This window comes from Lithobates pipiens, unplaced genomic scaffold (genome assembly GCF_037356315.1).
Source record: "Lithobates pipiens isolate NorthernLeopardFrog02 unplaced genomic scaffold, aLitPip1_a1.2 Scaffold_19, whole genome shotgun sequence".
NCBI classification, from domain to species: Eukaryota; Metazoa; Chordata; class Amphibia; order Anura; family Ranidae; genus Lithobates; species Lithobates pipiens.
In genome coordinates, this window is record NW_027507764.1 from 174,286,179 (window position 1) to 174,309,284 (window position 23,106).

Below are 23,106 nucleotides of genomic sequence, written 5' to 3' on the forward strand. Positions count from 1 at the left end.
GATGAGTCACAATTTTTTTTACATTATGTGGATGTCTGGGGTGCCTGTGCATCCCTTACCTATACATTACCTATACATTACTGCTATGAGCAATGAAACTTTGGGTCCTGTCATGCATGTGGATGTTACTATGGAGTCCATGCCTTGATGGGTAAGGACTGTTATTGTGGCAAAAGGGGGACCTACTCAAGATTAGGTGGAAGTTCATAATTTTATGGCTGATCAGTGAGTGTGTGTGTGTGTGTGTGTGTGTGTGTGTGTGTGTGTGTGTGTGTGTGTGTGTGTGTATTATATATATATATATATATATCTCTCTATCTCAGATGCTCCAACATCTGATAGGAACATGTTTGTTCCATTTCATAAATTCAATGAGCAGTGAAGGAAGAATGACCATCGATAAATACTGCAGTCCACACCAATTCAGGTGGGTCCACATTTGCCCAGACTAACTATTGGGTGCGCATCCAGCTTGTTGCTGTTTGACAGTAATAATTTCATGCTAATCAGTGCTTACTCACACAGTGATTCACTCCATAAGATCTGGTTAGCATGAAACGCATGATGAGAGGTTTGTAAGCATTCCATCGGTATCACTTTTTAAAGTAAAAAGTGTCATAAGTTGTATGGAAAATATGCTGGTTGAGCCACCAAATATATTCTTTGGATTACAGTGAAGGAAAAATGACAGACACCAAGCATGTGCCTTCAAAAACAAGTCAGCAATGTTGACTCTCCTAACATGTTTCTAAATAGCTTACTTCACAAAACAGACGTATAAAAAAAAGCTAAAGAAATGTTACTTGCTTTTTTTTTTTTGTAACAAGGCTCACTTTTGCTTAAAGCTGGACTCCAGACAAATATATTTTGGTGTACCTGTAAAATCTCTTTGAGTACATTGCAGGGAACAGAGGAGTTAATACCCAGGAGTACTTGGGTTATGCTGCCACCAACAGGTAAATGGACACCGGTCAAAAGTAAAAGACAGGAATCCCAGCACAGGCATAACCCCTCCCAGCTCAGTTAAAGAGGAAGTAAACCCTTACAAACCACTTTGACCTACAGGTAAGCCTAGATTAAGGCTTACCTGTAGGTCCAAGAAATATCTCCTAAATCTATATGGTTTAGGAGATATTTGCCCGAAAACGGGCACCGCTGTCTATGGCGCATGCGCCGTAGACAGCGGCGCGCAGGCGCACTAAACGCGGCAGTTCCGAGAATGGAGCTGCCGCATTTGTCGACTCCCGTGCGCATGCGCGGGAGTGACGTCATCGCGGCTTTGCCGAATGACAGCGGCGGAGCTGTGAGACGCCACTCCCGTGCGCATGCGCGGGAGTGACGTCATCGCGGCTTCGCCGCTGTCATTCGGCGGAGCTGCGAGACGCCACAAGCAAGATGGATGCGGCGGACTACAGGGGATAGCGGCGACTTCGCTGGCTCCTGTGTCAGGTAAGTGACACATAATGGGCTACTATGCGATGCATAGTAGTCCATTATGCTTTACCTTTGCAGGGAAAAAAAGAGGAAGTAAACTCATCAGGGTTTACTTCCTCTTTAAGGCAGTTTTGTAGCAAGCAATGATGAACACAAGCAAGAGGGGTGGGATCAAACTCCCATTTCTGTGTCCTGTGATGTGCTACAAGAAAGGATTTTACAGGTCAAAGTGGACCTTCGGTCATTTTTTTTCTGCCAGCAAATACTTTATACAGCCCACTTCCTGTTTTTTGCCTGGTCATTAGCCTAGGCATATGACATCATGCACAGCTCTCTCTTACTCCCCCTGAGAGTCTGTCAGGAAGGCAGGGGAATGAGTCATAAGAGGGCCAATGAAAGCTGCAGAGCTGGAGGTGTGCCTCTGTGTGAATCCAAGAAGTGAACAGGCAACAGCTTCAGCTGCCCATAATTAAAATGGCTGCAGACAGACTTAGTGGAGGGAGATTTCTGCAGTATATTTGGCAAGAATAGAATCACAGTATATATAAAATAATATGAAAAGTGGTTGGAGGGAAGCTTCAGAGTGGTAAAGATGTTTTTATTACAAATTATATGAGCAGACTGCAGTTCATCTTTAAACAAAAATTCTATTTACCTAATTGTACATCCAGGAAATAGGGGAGTAAAACTATAACTAAAAGCAAAACTTTTTTTTTTTGTTTTGGATAAAGTGCAGAGGGATTAGAACGCTGGTTAGTTTACATTGTTGTCTGTGCTCCCGTTAGGTAGATTTGCTGCCGCTATTTGTTCTCCCCAGAAAAGTAATAGAGCCGAAATCTTGTAAAGGGGACACTAGTTCTGGTGATCTGGGGTCCCCAAGGAAATCCCCTAATTTGCAGGAAAATTCCTCTCACTTCCTGTTTGTTTTCAAGGGAGATCCTTGAAATGGGACAAAGATGGGCGAAGTAAAAATCTGTCAGGGGTTATAACCCTCCATTGCTTTATCCAAAATGAAAAAATAAAATAGTACTTTAATAATCATGGCTTTTTAGGATGTGCTAAAGCACTGAACAAGAGGGACAAGCAACAAGACAAACAAGCCCTAAATCCACGAAGGGCAAAGGGACAACAACACATCGCAACAGGCTTTCCAGAGTTGCAAAGAAAACCCCACTTTTGTGAGAACCTGAAGATACCCTTGAGCAAGTAGGGAAGCCCCTTCGTTGAAAACAGGGGAACCTGAGAGTCCAGTCCTTTACCCAAACTTGGTAAGTATGCTTTGATTTGGAGCCTGAGGCTGCAAAATCTCCCAAGAACTGCCAGATAGCAGTATCCCCAAGTTTGATTCTCTGGAATGAAGCATATACTTTTGCCCAAACTTTGAGGGCTTGGCAAATTCCCCCTGCAACCATAGCAGGCTGCTGCTCCTACCAGAACAATGCCTTAAAGTGGGCCTCCAACTTCGAATCTGTGACATCTTTAAGGACCAGGACCTTGTTGAGGTTTTATTTAACTAAGAAATAGCCAGGTCAACAGCCCGAGAACCACATTTCCTGTAGAATTAGTACTCAATGCAGTACTGGTGAACAAACCATTTTAGTGGCGACGCCATTTTCTCAAGGTGAGACCCATCAGCATAGCATACATACCTTCTAGAGGTAGGTGCACTAGGAAAAACTTGGGAATTTAGGGGGCTGCCATGACCCAAAACCATTGACTTTATCAGAAGATGAGGATTCTGAGGGTGGTAAATTAAGGTTAGGGACAACCTTAAATGCCAGAAAGATCATCAAGGTATACTGTGACTAAGACAGCCCTGGATTCCTCCTAGGAGGACCCCTCTACATAGGATTCCTGACTAAAGGCTCCCATTTCTTCCTCCTCCAAATGAAAATCTCCCCATGCCTTATCCTCTCTCATTCTAGAGTTTGCATCTCAGGAATTCCAAACTAGTAAGAACTGCTAAAAGCGGATCTCACGACTCAGATTTGGCCGCAGAGAATTCCTCCCATGACACAAAGAAATCTGAGGACTGTGCCCCTGATACAGTGGAGATACCAGATGAGGGCATGGATTCAGAGTTAATATGACCGTTTAGGGAGCACTCCTACCTGATAAAAGGGATTTAGGGGCCCGTCCCATTGTTCTTCTCGTCTGTCTGCACAAAGCCAAAGTTTGCTGAGGGATAATCAAGCCTATATATCACTGATGGATGAGGCCACTGGGCTGAGAGAAATATCATGCTAGGCAGAAAACATTGGCAGCACCCCTCAAAAACTCCAGTGCCCAGTGCCCCTGGTACTTGCTGTGCCCATATCAGCACAGTTATTCGCTGAAGAGGCAGGATGGCACAGATTAGAGCTGCACAATTCTGTGAAAAAATGAAAATAGCGATTCTTTTGCTTGGACTAAAGAACATAATTCTCTCATGATTCTTTAAAATGGTCATTTAAAAAAGAAAAAATCAGCTGTAGACGGCACATGCGCAAACACCACGCTGCTCGCTCCCGATGCTTGGGGCTGGTTATTCATTTAACACAGGAAGGGGTGGATACTTTTCTCAAAGGGGCGGATGTATGGTTATAAAGACATCAAGGGGCGGATGTATGGTTATACATTGAACACAATCAACATGATGCTCAGGGGTGGTTATTATAATGGGCGGATGCTTTTCTCAAAAGGGACGGATGTATTACATCCGCCCCTTTGAGAAAAGCATCCACCCATTATAATAACCACCCCCGAGCATCGCGTTGATTGTGTTCAATGAATAGGGGCGAATCAAGATTTATACAAGATTAATCGTGCAGCTCTAGTACAGATGCAGGCTGGATTCAGTTAAGGCAATTTGGGGCTGAACCCACATGGAGAGTATAGGAGGCAAAATGCCATTGGCAGTAGCACAATGGCATCATCATAACATGCTCCATTCTGGATTGCCCACAATGAACGCTGCCCACAGCATGTATAGCACCCAATTAAAGTGGTTGTAACCCTAAAAAGGCACGAAATATAGCACAGTACTTTTGCCATGTAAATTGTCCCTTTCTATGTGGTACAATACCTGGCGACCCTGCCTTTTCCTATATTCTGTAAACTGACCACGTTTATTGTGGCTGCTGATCCATGATAGCACGGTCAGTTTACGCGCCTCCATCATCCAGCTATCTCCTCAGCATCTCCCCCTCCTCTCTCTCTTCTGTAGTCTGTGCAAGAGCCGATCTCCACCCCACCCCGCCCCTCATGCATAGATGGAGCAATGCTAATCCCCTGAAGCTACTACTCCCCTCCTGTTTACCAGTTCCCACCCAGGCCAATTCCGATATTCCTCTTCTACATCAATATATTTATTTTTGCTAGAAAATTACTTTAAAACCTCCAAACACATACATAGATAGAGATAGATATAGAGATATATATATATCTCTATATCTATATCTCTATCTACACACACATATACATATATATACACACACACACACACACACGAACACACACACATTTCTAGAGGAAGCCCTAGAGAATAAAATGGTGGGTGTTGCAATTTTTTATGTCACACGGTATTTGCGCAGAGGTTTTTTAAATGCAATTTTTTGGGGAAAAAAATACACCAATACATTTTTTTTTGCACATGAGCAATAGAGAATACTCAATTTTTTGTTAAATTCTAAAAAATTATGTTCCGTTGAGTAAAAAGATACCCACCATGTCACGCTTAATTGCGTACACCATTAGAACTGCGCCAAACTACATTATCTAAAAATTTCTATCAGCGATGCGTTAAAAGCCTTTATAGGTTATCAGTTGAGCGTTACACAGGAGGTCTGGTGCTAGAATTATTGCTCTCGCTTTGACATTCGTGGCGATACGTGTGACCGTTCACATATGCGTGTGCGACTTACATTTGCATTGGTGTTTACAAGTAAGCACCGGGGGATAGGGAGCTTTAAAAAAAAAAAAATGTATTCAAAACTTATTACTGTCTAACTTTTTCTTTTTATTACTTTATTGCTTTCACAAGGGATGAACAATCGACTGACCGACCGATCCTCTCCGGTGGTCAACCGACAGACCAATCCTTTCTGGCAGTTGACCGACAGATCCTGCCGGTAAACCGACTTTCCATCATTCTGCTCTCTCTGCAGTATCTGTATCTCTCCCCCCCCCCCCCCCTCCTGTCATTTCCGTGTTCTGTGTGACGCTAAGGAATGTGAGCCTCTCTCACTGGAGTCCCTCTGCTTGGGATGAAGACCTGAGAAAACAGCACTGCTGGGAAAAGGTATTTAGAGACGATATTGCTGGGGAAAAAAAAAAAAAAAAAAAAACACACACGCCGCCATTACTATTGCTCCATAAGAGAACTTATAATGGGATTTTATTGTGGAGACCACTATTTTTTTTTTTTTTGCAAAATCTTTTTTTATTAAATTTTTCATTAGCATACAAAATCAGCCCACGAAGGGGCCACACCTTTGCCCATGCAGGAGCAGTTCTTCTGATGCAGCAACATACCGCAACGGGGCACAACATACAACATAAACTAACTTATACTATAACCCCAATGTGGGGAGAGGTTCAGTTCAGGAGAATCTGTGCTCAAATTGGTACCAACATTATAATGCAACATAAGAGTAGTTGGGGCAATATACTAACCGACTAGAGATATAGTGTTAATCTAGGAATTGGTTACTGCATCAGTTGCTGTGGTATTATCTAGCCAACAGGTCCATACCTTTTCAAATTTTTGTGGACAACCACTGCCCGTGTAGGTGGCTTTATTACAGGGGTAAACTGGCATTCACCAGGCTTTTCCAGAATCTGACAGAGGGGGGAGACGATTGTTCCCAGTTCATCGTAATGGCCTTATGTGCATAGTACAATAGCAGGGATATGAGTATTTTCCTGGCTTTGATCACTGACAGTTGTTCCACCAGCCCCAGCAGACAATATTTAGGATCATAAGGAAGTGGAGACCACTAATTTAAAGCGGTAAAAACACATAATGCCACTGTCCTATGACCTAAACCTCCACAATCAGGGAACACTGCAAAGGGGGCTGCCACAACTCTACCGTATACAGAGGCACTAATCAGGCCAAGCATCAGAGCACCCTGCCAGTGAAATCACCAGGTACACTGCACACCGGAGATCAATGCTTGTAGGATCCAGTGCCGTCCCTCCCTTGCAGGTGGGGGCAAGATACAGTCCCTCAAGGCCTGCCTGGATGGAGCCCATCTCTGCCCTGGTGGAGGTGTAAGGAACAAGCCAGGAAATGTCTTAAAAGAAGATATCTTCAGAGAGACTCTGGAAAAATGTCACCTTCAGACACCAGCACTAAACTGAGTTTTAGCTGAGCTGGGAAGGGGTATGTCTGAGAGGAGAGTTCTGCCTTTTTTTGGCCTAGTTGTATTGCTTAAAGTGTTACTAAACAAAGGACCTGCATTCACTATATCTGGTCTCCCACAGTACATAGAACAAGGAACTGCAATCGTTTTCTGAAATATATGCTGCTATATACCTTTTCTCACCAGCAGTTAGAGCAGTCTTGTGACTTTTATCAGTGTCTGGTTAAAGCTTGTAGGAGGAGTTTTCATTCTCCCCGATTGCCCTATGAGGCTGCAGGACCCCTGTCCCTCTGTCTGGACTGTGCCGACTGGTCCTGTGTTGATCACATGCACTCTCCCAAGAAAAAAAAAAAAAAAAAAACTCTCTAGCAATACACACCAAACTGAGAATGTGCAGCTTGTCCCCACAGGTCTGTTCGATCAGGAGATGGTTTGGGGACAGTATAAGAAAGGGTGGATCAGATAGGACAGGATCAAACATCCTTTTTACACAATGCAGTGTATTAACCCCTTAGGTTCCACGGTGAGCATAACAAGCATGCTTTACTGCATATACAGACTGATTTTACGGTTGTGGGGTTAGTAACACTTTAATTGCAGCAGAGAGAAGTCAGGTGACCAACCTGGTTGTACTTTTTGACAGGGCTGTGTTAATCTGAGGACTAGATGGACAGAAATACAAATCCAATGACAGGTAAAACAGCTCCCATGAATTTCAACAGTGTTTTAAACATTTTACCTGGAGTTTATCTTTAAGTAAAACTGATACTACTAGATTTCTCCAATAAAACAAGATCAGAAATGTGTCTTGTATGTTGGTGTTAGACAGTCTATCAGGACAGTCTGCAACTACTCTGTCATACCTGTCTTGGTGGGGCTGGAAAAGCCAAATCCTTGTGTAGCCACACTGCCACCAGCGCTGAATGTCCCGGTTGTTTTTTGCTCTCCAAATGATGTGTTGCCAAATCCAAAACTCTTTGCCCCGCTGTTGCCAAAGAGACTGTTTGTATCTGACAGAAGAGCAAGAAATCCAGACTTCAGTATAGAAATGAATTAAAATGGGATGGTGAAGAACATAAAAGATGGTCAGTTTTGACATCTCTGATTCAATTTGAATAAGAGAGGCCGGCAACATTTCTAAAATGCGTTTTCCATAAATGACTATATAGTCAGTTATGTTTTGGTAGAAATAGTTCAACTGGATCTCAGGTGAAAGTTGGACTAGCTTGTCAATAAAAAAAAAACAGAAAGAACACCAACACCACAATAGACTTGTGTGTCTCCAAAGCACACATACTGACAGCAAGGCAGATTACAATACAAAAAAACAATCTGTCACATTCTTGATACAGAAAGCAAAAGGGGTTTTGGGACTTTAAATTAGGTGCATGATAACATGCACCCCCATCCCTAAAATCAGAAAGAATGGGGGTTTTTGGGACTTTGAGTGAGGCACAAGACACGTGGTAGGAGAAATTATAAAATTGTTTAATTGGCATATAAAAAAAGCATACCTCATAAACATATGAAACATTGTTGATGAACATGAGTATTCTTCATACAGGCAGTTTATCCAATGATATACACTGGGCAATTGTGAATGATGACAGCTGCATCTACTTAAAGCGGTTCTAAAGGCTCAAGGCTTTTTACCTTCATTTATTCTATTCATGAAGGTAAAAAAACAAAAACAAAAAAAAAAAAAAAAAAAAAAAAAAAAAAAACTTTCACTGTGCAGCAGCAGTCCCAACCACCAAATACTTACATGAGCCTGATCTTCCTCCAGTGCTGTGCACGAGAGCTCTCTGGGGACTCTCCCTCCTCATTGGCAGAGACAGCAGTGGGAGCCATTGAATTGACACAGGGCAGTGGCTTGGGAGCAAATCTACCTGGGTGCCCCCAAAGCAAGTTGCTTGCTCTAGGGGCACTCAGCAGGTGGGAGAGGAACCGAGTATAGGAGAATCAGGGCTGCTCTGTGCAAAAGTATAACACGTATATTATTTTAATGTGAAAAAATCCAAAGCTTTAATATCACTTTAATGGCTATTGTTTTGCAGGCCAAAACCTACGAATGATTTTAGGACATCATCCCTATATTATTGTGTTCCATGTCAGTCTGAAGAAAAGCATCCCCACAACATGATGCTGACACCACCATATTTCACGATGGGGATGGTGTGTTCAGGGATATGTGCAGTGTTAGTTTTCCACCACACATAGCATTTTGCTTTTAGGCCAAAAAGTTTAAATTTTGGTCTCATCTGACCAGAGCAACTTCTTCCACATGTTTGTTGTAACCCCCCCCCACGTCTTCTCGCAAACTGGACTTCTTATGGCTTTCTTCTTGCCACTCTTCCATAAAGACCAGATTTGTGGAGTACAAGGCTTATAGTTGTCCTGTGGATCTCTGCAGCTCCTCCAGAGTTACCATGCGCCTCTTAGCTGCCTCTCTGATTAATGCTCTCCTTGCCCGGCCTGTCAGTTTAGGTGGACAGCCGTGTCTTAGTAGGTTTTCAGTTGTGCCATACTCTTTCCATTTTTTGGATGATGGATTCAACAGTGGCTCTGCGATGTTCAAAGTTTTGGATATTTTTTTTTTCTTAACTTAACACAGATTTAATTTTCTCCACAACTTTATCCCCAAGTAGGGAGGAGTTCAGGCGTGTTCGCATGGTCCACGTGCAGAGCCCGCCAGGAAGTCAGTGCAGCGCTGCACTAATAACAGGCAGCAAGACATTGCCCGATCTCTGCAGCTGCGCATCGGGGCAATGTCTCACCGCCTGTGATTAGCGCAGCACTGCGCTGACTTCCTGACGGGCTCTGCACGTGGACCATGTGAACACACCTGAGCTCATCCTTATCCCCGAGCTGTCTGGTATGTTCCTTCATGATGTCGTTTGTTCACTAAGGTTCTCTAACAAACCTCTGAGAGCTTCACGGAACAGCTGTATTTATACAGAGATTAAACTACACACCGGTGGACTAATTAGGTGACTTCTAAAGGCAATTGGTTCCACTACATTTTAGTTATGGGTATCAGAGTAAAGGGGCTGAATACAAATGCACGCCACACTTTTCAGATGTTTGTAAAAATTTTGAAAACCATTTATCGTTTTCCTTCCACTTCACAATTATGTGCCAGTTTGTGTTGGTCTATCACATAAAATCCCAATAAAATACATTCATGTTTTTGGTTTTAACACGACAAAATGTGGAAAATGTCAAGGGGTATGTACTTGCACTGTGTAATTGTTTTGCAAAGAGCAATCCGGATCCTCCTCTTAGGTCCCCCACAGGCTTTCCTGGTCCCTTCCCTCCACAGAGTACCCCCCCCCCCTAGTAAGCTGCTTGCTATGGAGGCACTCCTGCATGTTCGCTCCCATAAGACACACAGAATGGGGTTCAGCCCAGCCCCCGCTCCCTCCCCACTGGCTGTGATAGCAACAGGATCCAATGGCTCCTGCTGCTGTGTCTCAGCCAATAAGGCGGCAGAGAGCCTGGAGAGCAGTAGCTCTCCCGTACATAGCTGGATCGAGATCGGGCAAGTATTAGAGTGGATCTGGGTGGAAGCTGCACAGAGAAGAAGTGTTTTTTTTTTTACCTGCATGCATATAATGCGGTGCTTCTCAAACTTTTTTGTCTTGCAGCGCACCAAAAAGATCTAAAAAATTGTTATGGCACACCTGAAAAGATTTAACAATTTTTGTTAATTTTAAAGTTTTATGTGAGGGATGTGCCTGCTTTCGAGAACAAATCAGTTTGAAGCGATTGTAATCTTTATAATTTTGCTTGCTTCTTTGCTTTTTATTGAACAGTTTCTCTTTCAGAGTTCCAGACTTGATTAGTATTTCTCCATCGCTAAACAATGAACAAACTTTATAAGCATCAAAGTTGTAATGGAACGGTCTTTATTATCATATAATTAGAGCGATCAAGCTCTCCAGAGATCTTGCACAAGTCTAGCGCTACGAAAGGAACCAATGAATGACAGACTGACAGAGATTGCATTTTTATATAAGCTACTTTTTTAACTTTTGCAACATTGCTTTACCATTTCATTTTTCGATATGTTCAAGGTTTCATATCGCTAGCACTTTTAAGTATTTTTCAAAACTCCTGCAGTACACCTGCAAATCTCACGTGGCACACAGGAAGAGTCACTGATATAATGCATAAAGGTAAAAATACACTTGAGCCTTTAGAACGACTTAAGTCTAATTCTTCAACTTTAGACTCGAAACCTTAACTCACATGGCAAACATTAGAAATTCGTTTGCGCAATCTCAGACGTTGTAAGGTAAGGAAATTGTTGGGTTCCTGGTGACATTTGACTCCAGATTTAAAGCGGATCTTTGCCCATAGCAAAGTTATACAAAATAAGAACATACATTACACATTAATAATTATGCTACCAAAATCAGTGTGTGCTGTACATTGCCTCCAGCATTATTCCTGTTTCTTCTTGCTGGAGGCTGCCATTTTGCTGAAGGCTAGAACCCCCGAGCAGCAGTAAATCTTTAGGCTGTCAGCAGATTGGTCTACACATTTTGGGCACAGTATCAACAGCTGAGCATATGCAGAGCAGGGCAAGACTGTGTATTACTAAATTTTAAACAGTATAGGCATTTATGTTTAATGTTTTACATAGCTATGCCTGCAAAAGAAGCCAGCATTAAGTGATCTAGCAGGACTTAATTTTCAAAGGTTCCACTTTAAATTCCAGTCATATTTAAAGGATTTTTAAAAATGTAGGACTGAAGAGGAGCTCCAGCACACAGCCTGTGACTGGCAGACACAGCTTTGCGTGGTCCTGTGTACATTGAGGAAAGGACAGAGGTGTCCTTTCCATCCAACCAGGTATTAAAGCTCTCCTCACCAAGTTCTGCAGTGTAGGTCTTCAGGTTCCCAGCCTCCTGCTTTTCATATCTGAGAGATGCAGTGTAAAATGTGCATTTTGGAAGACTATGGGGGACAGGTGACCACAGATAAACAGGTACAACTCATGTAGGAGGATTTGTTTCATCTCTATCACCTGATGTTAGTCAGTCACTTCACTGGGAACACAGTGAGGTGAAAAAAGTATTTTATTCCCTGCCGATTTTGTACATTTGTCGACTGACAAAGAAATGATCAGTCTATAATTTTAATGGCAGGTTTATTTCAACAGTGAGACTGTTAAAATAAACATAATCCAGAAAAACGCATTTCAAAAAAGTTATAAATTGATTTGCATTTTAATCCCCTATCAATCAGCAAGATTGATCCCAGGTGTCTTCTATACAGGTATTGAGATGAGATTAGGTGCAATCTCTCCACCGCCAAGACCAAGGAGATGTCCAAGGATGTCAGGGACAAGAATTGTAGACCTACGCAAGGCTTGAATGGGCTACGAGACCATCGCCAAGCAGCTTGGTGAGAGAGGGTGACAACAGGCAGTGTGATTATGGGAAAATGGAAGAAACACAAAATAACCGTCAATCTCCCTCAGTCTGGGGCTCCATGCAAGATTTCACCTCAGAGTTTCAATGATCATGAGAACGGTGGGGTAATTAGCCCAGAACTACATGGGAGAATCTTGTCAGTGACCTCAAGGCAGCTGGGATCATAGTCACCAAGAAAACAAATTGGTAACACACTACGCTGTGAAGGACTGAAATCCTGCAGTGCCCGCAACGTTCCCCTGCTGAAGTTTGCTAATGAACATCTGAACAATTCAGAGGAGAACTGGGTGAAAGTGTTGTGGTCAGATGAGACCAAAATCAAGCTCTTTGGCATCAACTCAGCATTCCGTGATTGGAGGAGGAGGACTGCCGACTATGGCCCCAAGAACACCATCCACACTGTCAAACATGGAGGTGAAAAACATTATGCTTTGGGGGTGTTTTTCTGGTAAGGGGACAGGACAACTTCACTGCATCAAAAGGACGATGGACGGGGCCCATGTACTGTCAAATATTGGGCAATATCGTAGTTCCCTCGGCCAGGGCATTGAAAATAGGTCATAGATAGGTATTCTAGCATGACAATGACCCAAAACACACCACCAAGGCAACAAAGGAATGGCTCAAGAAGAACCAGCACATTAAGGTCCTGGAGTGGCCTAGCCAGTCTCCAGACCTTAATCCAATAGAAAATATGTGGAATTTCACAAGATGATCTTCCATCCCTGCATTCCGCATCCATCCTCCCCATGTATTTATCTGATCACAACCCAGTTTCTCTGACCATAGATATCGCACAGGCCCCCACCAGATCCTCCATTTGGAGGCTTGACCCGTCCTTACTCACAGATGAAACTATTACGGCCACCATATCTCAGCGATTAACTTTATTCTTTCAAGAAAACGCTTCTCCAGACATGTCCCCCTTGACGCTTTGGGAAGCCCATAAGTGCACGATACGAGGAGATCTTATTGCTATCTCGGCCAGACGGAAAAAGGAAAGGAAGGCTCTCATTTCTAAATTGTCCCAACGCATACAGCTTTTAGAAAGAGCTCACAAACATTCTCAGGCTTTAGCAACGCTCCCAGCTTTGCTCCAAGCCCGGACAGAGCTTTTAGAGGCCCTAAATAGGCAAATACGTCGAAATTATTCCCTCGCACAAAAAACCTTTTATGAATATGGAAATAAGGCTGGAAAACTTCTGGCAAGAGCCCTCAAACGGAAGAAAGCCGCTATGACCATACATTCCATTACTGACCCCCAAGGATGGAAATTGACGGATAGTGATCACATAGCGCAACAATTTGTGACATATTACTCCCAGTTATATAATCTAAGATCCGCTGATCCTCCCACTAGTGACAGTTCCCGGCTTCAGATGATCAATGACTTTCTTTCCACCTACAGCCCCGACCCTCTGTCGGTATCGGCTGCAGCTGACTTGGAAAGACCCTTGTCCTCCTCAGAATTAGATTTGGTACTTAAGCAACTGAAACCTGGGAAAAGCCCGGGCCCAGATGGGTTAACGTCAGGATATTATAAGACGTTCATTGATCCTCTCAAGCCGCATTTTCTGTCCGCCTTTAATTCCTTAGCGCTTGGCGATACCCCTCCTAGAGACTTGTTGACGGCTCACATAACCGTGATCCCCAAACCAAATAAGGATGCATCACTTGTGATGAACTATAGACCAATATCCCTACTAAATGTTGATCTCAAGATCTTCGCAAAGATATTAGCCAACCGTCTCTTGCCTCTCCTGCCCAACCTGGTCTCTTTGGACCAGGTTGGCTTTGTACCGGGCAGAGAGGCAAGAGACAATACGCTCAAAGCTATCAACATTCACCACTGGTTATCGTCCTCCCGTCAGTGAGGTTTCTTCCTTTCCCTTGACGCGGAGAAGGCGTTTGACAGGGTGGCCTGGGACTATATGTCAGCGGTTCTCAAGCGGATAGGACTACGGGACCGCATGCTTCATTTTATCTTAGCTTTGTACTCGTCCCCAACAGCTAGAGTCCGAGTTAATGGCCACCTGTCGGACGCCTTCTCCGTGTCAAATGGAACTCGCCAGGGGTGCCCCCTCTCACCCTTGATTTTTGTGTTAACCCTGGAACCATTGCTTAATCGGCTGCGGGCTAACCCTAACATCAAGGGAGTTACAATATCTGATTCTATCTACAAGTTAGCCGCTTTTGCGGATGACATTCTCCTATTTTTGACAGATCCTCATGTATCCCTACCTAATGTACTTGCGGATTTTGCTACTTTTAACACCCTATCTAATCTTCAAATTAATTTGTCTAAATCAGAAGCCCTGAATGTATCTTTAGATCCTGAGACGCTCACATTATGCAAAGCCAATTTCCCCTTTAGATGGGTTAAAGACGCCATCACTTATTTAGGAATCAAGCTCCCTACTCACCTATCTAACCTATATGCGCTCAACTATATCCCTCTCATTCGAAACATTCAGAAAGATCTTAATGACTGGTCGTCCGGTATGTTTTCGTGGTTTGGAAGGGCGGCTGTCCTTAAAATGAATATCCTCCCGCGCTTGCTATATATTTTTCAAACAGTTCCCATCAATGTACCCCAGACTTTCTTTACCTCATATAGATCGGCCATACGCCGATTCATATGGGGCTCTCAACGTCCCAGACTTAGTCTTGACAGGCTGGCCCTACCCAAAATAGCAGGTGGTATAGGCTTACCAGACGTGACTAAGTACCATTGGGCATGCCAGTTGATTCGTATTATTGATTGGAATGTCCATATTCAATCGAAAGCTTGGGTTAATATAGAACAAAAATTTACTAGATTACCGATAAGTTCATTGCCTTGGCTGGCCTCAGAACACATACCTAGTTCGTGTACACATCATCCACTAATCGGGTGCACCCTTCAAATGTTCAGGAAGGCCTGTAAGGGGCACCGTATTTCCTCGGTAATTGGTCCACTAACTCCAATCAGACAGAATCCGGCATTCCCTGCGGGCATGTCAACCTCTTTTATGTCGGAATTTTGGCCCCATGATGAGATGCAGGCAAGACATTTCTTTTCTGCAGGGTCGTTTTTAGACCGGGCTGATATCCCCTCACGGAATGTTGATCGCGCTTGCCCTATGTGGACTTATTTCCAATTGCGACACTTCTTAAATGACCCCCATAAGCGCAGTGACTTCTCTAGACAACCCACCTTGTTTGAAAATTTGTGCTTGCAAACAGAACAACAAAGACACTTAATTTCTAATATTTACCCAATGTTGTTTTCGAACCATGATCCTAAATCCAATGTGGCTGTTCGAAGCTGGGAAAGAGATCTTGGCCTTAATCTTTCCCCAGCCGAGTGTGAACATATTTACACGCTGATTCATAAAGGTTCTATTAATGTGTCAACCCAAGAGAATGGCTTTAAGATCTTCTCAAAATGGTATAAAACTCCGACCAAATTGAACAAGATCTCCCCGAATATATCTTCCAAATGCTGGCGTTGCTCGCAGGATACAGGCTCCATGCTACACATATGGTGGTCCTGCCCTAAACTCCAACCCTTTTGGCAAACTGTACACCGACTGACTTCCAAGATCACGACTTACCAGTTGGATTACACTCCTGGGCAAATGTTATTACACTACTCTTCGATCCCCTTTAACCATTATCATCGTTCATTAGCTCTCCACCTAATCAATGCGGCCAAGATGTGTATTCCCACATTATGGAACTCCATGAAAGTACCGACAATTGCGGATTGGTTTAAACGCATTTCTAGAATTGCGGAAATGGAAGATCTCATACACCAAGCTAAAGACACAGCGTCTAAATTCACGAAGATATGGTCCTGCTGGAACCACTTTAAGTTCTCTGATGAATATAAACTTCTACTTTCACAATGAGAGAATGCTTCCCCAGCTTTCGAAAGCTTAGGGTAAACATGGTATTGCCCCCCCTACCACCCTCAGGCTGGCTCTGAGGGCAGCTGTCATCCCTTGGAAGTGTTACCATATCTGACGTGTATATATGTAAGAAGAGCATTTATTTTTTAGTCTGGGTATCCCCCTTGTATGCTTCACTCTTGGATCTCTCCATGTCCCTTCTCTTCCCGTTCCCCTCCATCTCCCATGTTCCGTTGTTAGTTGTTTTTTCTTTTCTTTTTTTGTTTTGATTTTTCTGGTGTTTAGCTGTATGTCCACTCGCGGGTAGCACTCACAGGGTGGTCGCTAGAGGTCCGTGACCGCACCCCCTCACCTCTCCAGGCATAGTAATACGACATAATTGCTGCCAATTAAATCCCCAAGCTCTTGGGCATTAAAGTTTCCAGTCACCTTTATGCTGGACACATGAAGACCCATTGTTAAGTTTGTTAAGTATGCCTTAGCACGTACTTTTCCTGTTTTGTTTGGTTCTATGAACATGCATTGTTCGAATTTTTCTTGTGTCGGTTCTTGATCTAGAGGAGCTTTTAGGTATACGGGGCAGTATGATCATGACCCTGGTCTCCTCTAAAGGTATTTGCCTTATCTTGTAGACATGTGTTTTGTTTACTTCAATGTTCCTTGGTTATTAATCGAATGTGACATCACTGTAATATACTGCTCTGATGTGCTGAACTGTAAGTTTTTTGCAACCTTTACAATAAAACTTTTTTTGGAAAAAAAAGAAAATATGTGGAGGCAGCTGAAGGTTTCGAGTTACTAAACCTCAGCCTCGAAACCTTAATGACTTGGAGAGGATCTGCAAAAAGGAGTGGGACAAAATCCCTCCTGAGATGTGTGCAAACCTGGTGGCCAACAACAAGAAACGTCTGACCTCTGCAATTGCAAACAAGGGTTTTGCCAAGTACCGTCATGTTTTGCAAAGGGGTCAAATACGTATACAAATCACTCATTAAAATACAAATCAATTTATAATTTTTTTTTTAAAATGCTTTTTTTCTGGATTACTTTGTTATTCTGTCTTCCGCTGTTAAAATAAAACTACCATTAAAATTATAGACTGATCATTTGTCAGTGGGTAAGTGTACAAAATCAGAAGGGGATCAAATACATTTTCCCCTCACTGTATGTAAGGGTTTTCAACCACTTTAGCAAGGAATCTAGGATATCCACATCCAGAATCCCTCATATCCAATATGTTAGGTTGAAGATGTCAGGGTGATGGGCTTATTCTGCTTGGTCCAGGTGCCAACGCCAGAGGTAATCTGCTTTCCGATTGTCTACTCATGGGATGTGGACAGATGTCGCTGGAACGCGTTTTTCCATCCATGAGATCATACTTGCTTTCTTCAAGGCTGCATGACTCCTGGGTGTCCCCCTGGTGATTGATGAAGGCCACAGTCGTGGTGATGTCTGATTGCAACCTAATCAGGTGTTCCATGAAGAAGCTCCAAGATGTTAATGGGGAGCTTTTGCTTCTTCGGTTGGGCATGTAACTTAACTGGAACACACTCTCTCCCCCCTCCCCCCCCCCCCCCCCCGGGTCCAAGAATGAATATTGAATATGCAGCAACCTGGTAGTGAAATTCCTGTAGCGGAGTCCCTGTGGCAAAGGGGAGAAAGGAAGGAAGGGAAGGGGAGAGAGGAATTGGCTATAAAGAGCTCTAGGCAGAAGCAGCAGGAGCAAAATGAGCGACACTGGTCAGTCATTCACCTGAGACTAAGCTCCTGGGTGGTTGAATTTTAGCACCAAGCTTAAAAAGTTTACACCAATTAAATGAATATGTTTCAAAAACAATCCTGATTTCCTGCTCGTTTTTATGCATAAACAAATACTAATCAGCATACACAAATATTATAAAGCAAGTAATAGCAATATTTTCACTCAAACGTGCTGTGGGACCATAGTAACAGTCAAAGGATACAGGGTGAACCTGTCTTATCTATATATGTGGCAAGTCCCTATACAGGGTCCAGGCTTTACCCACCATGGTGGGTATAACCCCAAAAGGGTCTTCAGATTCTGGGTTCCATAAGAATGGACTACAAACCTGGACCAGTTTAGTATCCTGCAGCTAACTACATGGATTGCAGAAAGTGGCAAGATGAGCACCCATGCAGAATCCATTGCCCGAAGCAACATTACAGGCCATACCCACAGTGTGGTGTCCGGACATGGCTCCCAAGGTTTTACTCAGGTTGCTTTTACTGTTGTATTAGAAGATAGTGAAGGGTTGATTGAAGATTTCAAATTATATTAATAAACTATTTAAGTGAAGAGTAATTTCTCCTGTAAGGGAAAACAGATACTCCACTTTGGGAAACTTACAATGAAGGACTATCAAAAAGGGGTAGGGCTATGGGGAGGGGGGGGGGGGGGGCAGGAGGCATGTCCTCACAGCTTTGCCAGTGTCTCATTACCTGAAGGTGCAATCCTTTAACCCAGAGTCAATGATAATCAAAAGCCTGTATCCTGTACAATTAAGATAAGGTAAGCTCCCCAATGCTCGGCCCACATGGCCTACTCACAAAGTGACTCTTCAGAGATATTCACACCTGGGGCTGTGCCACAGCTCTGGACCCGTAAAATGTTTTAATGGATAACAAATGCAATGCACTCTGGTCTGGAAATGCAGAGCCCAGTGCCTGAAGGTCCCATTCCATACAAATCCACAATCATTCAATCCAGTGGACCCAGGTATGGCCACCAAAGCTCGTGCTGCTGAAAATCTGATCCCGATAGCTGAATATAGAGATAACCTCAAGCAGGAGAATCTTTAATGAAGAAAAAAAAACAGCTGGATTCCTGGGAGTGGGAGGCTGGCAGAGTTTTAGTTTTCTTGTTTGTCCAAGTCCTCCTGTGGGCAGCAGCATAACCCAACCTTTTTTTTTTAAAGTCCTGTCTCTTTCAATGAATGAGAAGAAAAAGTGGCTTGTAAACAAACCAATCGCCACTGTCCCACAACACCCCCTAAAAAAAACTCTGTCCTGAAGTCCAGAGAAAATAATGCATTCCAGCCCATTGCAAGAGTGCATTCTTGTGGGATGTTATGCTCCCAGCTTTGCCAGACAGGGGGCTGGCAAAAAAAGCAGGCCTGCCATTTGCCATTAAAGGTCTTAAGTAAATAGATCACAGACCTGATCTAATATTCAGCAGATTCAGACACATACACCAATCAGCCATACCTAGGGCTTTTTTGTTAGAGAATAGGGGTACAGGAACTCCGGGGGGAAAGTGGAGATGTGGCACATCAGCTGGTGGGCATGGCCAAATTGCACTAACAGTAGGAGGGTCTTCAAGAAGCATTGTCAAACGGAACCAGGAGTGTGTAATGCACAGAATGGTAGGGTTCAGGAGTGCATTATGCTCAGGGTGGTAGGGTTCCAGAGTGCGCAAGACTGGCCCGATAAAGGAGTGTAAACATTAAGAAGTTTCTTGCACACAAAGTGCAGGGTTCAGGAGTGTGCATCAGACAGGCCAGTTTACAACCAAAAATACCTCCTCCCAAATCCTCCCCAGACCCCCACTTCAGAGCCTAATTCCCCCCCCCCCCCACATTTCCCAATTATAAAATCCTAACTGCTGCATTGCCTACTCTTGACCACTGAACTCTGTATGCTGTGCTGTCCCTATCCCTATCAAGTAAAAATCTTCCCCAGTAAAAAGCTTTTCCGGGGGCGTGGCCTAGACATGGCTGAGTAAGGCTGTTTTTCCCCAAGAGCTCCCAGCCCGAACCCTCATACCCCGTCAAAAAACACTTTCACACCGGTATGAGCTTAGCCAAGAAATACGGGACCAGAGCAGCAATGAAGGGGACCCCCCAGGGAAAACTATCAGCGAGATCCATCGCTACTTCCGGAGCCTGCAGGAGAAATCACCAGGCGCTAGACCAGCGGCACCATGAGGCCCCCGCGCACGGAGCTACACAGAGAGCATACATGTCAGGCCCATGCGAATCTCTGCTCGCCACAGGGTTGCCATCGGTCTGCTCCCAAGAAGACCCCACAGAATCCGGGCAGATCGAGATGTCTACCCTTCAGCAACCAGAAGCCTCCATGCTGGATCAGGACATCAGGGAGATGCTACAAGCCCTCCCTACCCAATCCGCCATAGAAGCGCTGATCCTCCGCCTGGAAGAAACCCACAGGAGAGATATTCAAGGGGTCACAGGAGAGGTGTCCACTTTGGCAGACAGAGTATCTACGGGGGAGACATAGTTGTCCTCCCTGGAGGTCCGGGTGTCAGTGCTGGAACAATCCCGAGACCAACACCGGGACACAGCAGTCGCACTCCAGCTACATATGGAAGATATGGAAGACCAGAGCCGCCGTAATAATCTGCGGCTCCGGGGAATCCCGGAATCAACAGAATAGAGAATGTCAGGGAGGCAGTCAGGACTATCTTCCGGACGGTGCTCGAGGACCCAGAAGCTGAAGTAATCCTCAAAAGAGCACACAGAGCCTTGGGTCCCAGGCCTACTAACCCAGACAGATCGTGAGACGTCCTCTGTAGGCTCCACCGCTACACCCAAAAGGAGACCATCCTTCAACGCGCTTGGGAACGAGGAGACGTGGAGGTGGATGGATCGAGAGTCAAAATCCTGCAGGACCTGTCCAGGTCCACACTGAGACGCAGAGCCCTCCTGCGCCCACTGCTGGACCTGGCCAAGCAGCTCGGCTTCACATATAGTTGGGGATATCCCCTCTCAGTGTCCTTCCGCAAAGAGTCCGGAGCCTTTACCCTACAAATCGCCGCAGACCTGCCAGCGCTCTTCTGATTCATGGGCATGGAGTCAATACCCGTCCTGGACTGGCTACAACTGCTACCACGCCAACTAGGCAGATCAGGCGTCTTAGCAAACCACGGTTCACTACCGCCCCGCCAACACCGAGGAAGACGAGGCACCGGTCTGCATCTGGTGGCGCACCATGTAAGTGGGCCTTGGGCCACCAGTCCCTGACATTTACTACCCCAACCTGCCCGGCCGTGAGCACCCCTGCCTGAACGAGGTAGAATGTTCTGCCTCTTGGACCCCAGACATTTGAGACACCCAGCGTTGACCCTGATGCTCTGTAGCTGTAGTCACCTACACAGTATCTCCCTGTCCCATCTAGCGAGACTCCTGAACAGACCTGGCTGATACTTCCCAGGGGAACCAACTGAGACAGTTGCCTGGCAGTTGGCTGCACTACAGGGACCGATCAGAGACTTTCTGAACCACTGGGGCTGCTGCCCTGCTCTCCCCTGAACTAGAGCATAGCCCCCATCCCCTTGGGAACAACCCAGACATGCTTCTCCTCATGCCAAAATGCTGGGACACAGAAATAGGTGGACTGGCACCATACCGCTGCTCCAGTGGGACACGGAACAATACGTGGCCATGACCGGGAATGTGCCCCCCCCACCGAGTGAATGGGAGAGAATTAGTCAGGGCATTTGGACTCACTGCTGGGGAGGACTCAGCTCATTTGGGGGCACAGGGGGAATGCCTGGAGGCACAGTGTGACTACACAAGCCTGGACAATAGCACACATCAGAAGCATGCTTGAGGACTTACTTCGACCCTCCTGGTCATGACCTGCACTTGCAGCAACCAGAGGGGAGGACCGACAGTCTACCCAGTGACATAAGGGTCCTCACCTATTTACAAAGCTGCTGCAATGCGGAAAAAGAAGATAGGACATGCTCTCTTAGCTCAGGAATGGAGAATGAACCCTGCTTATACTTTGATTTGCATTATGTTCCTGTTTTATTGAACGTTGATGATATTTGTTGTTCTGTTTCGGTTAACAGTTATTTATAGAGTTTTGAAATTACAAAGTTCGTAAGCTGCTTAGTCTCATATGGACATGACAGTCCATCTGCCTCACTATACCGGTATACATATAATTTCTTACTGCAACTTGCCGGCGATGGGTGGGGAGAGCTGGGGGTTCGCCTCCAGGCTCGGTCTACCCACTCCCTCATTTAGGATTGCGCTCCATATTCAGAGGTCTCTCTGACAAGCGACACAGCCAACAAGGCTACTAAAGCTGCACACCCTAGTGACAACTTTCTATCCTCCCCCTCCCTCCCCCCGTATTTTTCTTCCCCCTTCCACCCTATCCCCATAGCGTACTTCACCCACAACCCACCCTCCCTTCTCCTAACCCCCCCCCCTTTTTTTGTGGTTTTGTTTTTATTGTGAACACACGCACCCACCACGAATATGGTCTCCCTTTATTAAGTGTTCCTAAACGCAAAGGGCCTAAATACGCCTGAAAAGCGTTGGATACTACTACATGACAGCCGCAGTGCAGGAGTGGACATCGTCCTGTTGCAGGAGACACACTTTAAAAGAAAACAACCTCCCGTTACTTAGAATAGACATTACCCTTTAGCCTATCACTCCAATTAAACTGAAGCTAAATCTAGAGGAGTAACGATCCTCATTTCAGCCAGGATACCCTGGTCGCTCATAGACTCACAGACAAAGGAGGCTGCTTTTTATACCTGAAAGGGTTGATTGGGGACAGAAAGGTAACCCTGGCGAACCTATACGCGCCAAATGACCACCAAGACGTGTTCCTCAGGAAAAGAATGGACCACCTTATGCGCTTCTCAGAGGGACAACTGATAGTAGGAGGAGACCTGAACATACCCTTGAACCCCACGGGGGACACCTCCACTGGTACATCCTCCACCACAAGGGGCACCCGCAAACGTAGCTGCTTGACATTCCACTTTGTACAACTGATTGATGTATGGTGCCTTTTTACCCGGAAGAGCGCGACTACACTTTTTACTCAAAACCGCACCAGAATTACTTGCGTATCGATTACCTCCTCATACCTCACGGACAACTGTACCCGGTCAGAGCACATCCATCGGGTCGATTACGTGGTCAGACCATGCCCCGATCAGTATGCAATATGTCATCTCAGAGACACAAACGAAACAACGACCACAATGGC

General features: G+C 44.8%; 1 protein-coding gene across 2 annotated transcripts in view; it reads right to left on the reverse strand.

The window, feature by feature from the left end:
* The window catches only part of NUP214 (nucleoporin 214), a 187,386-nt gene that overhangs the window by 23,523 nt on the left and 140,757 nt on the right, over positions 1-23,106 (reverse strand). The window contains exon 32 of one of the 2 annotated variants that reach the window (XM_077491484.1): positions 7,643-7,789. The exons of the other annotated variant lie outside the window; for it this stretch is intronic. Within the exon in view, the coding sequence (XP_077347610.1) occupies positions 7,643-7,789 (147 nt within the window). The remainder of the gene's footprint in view (positions 1-7,642; positions 7,790-23,106) is intronic. 2 annotated transcript variants of the gene reach the window in all.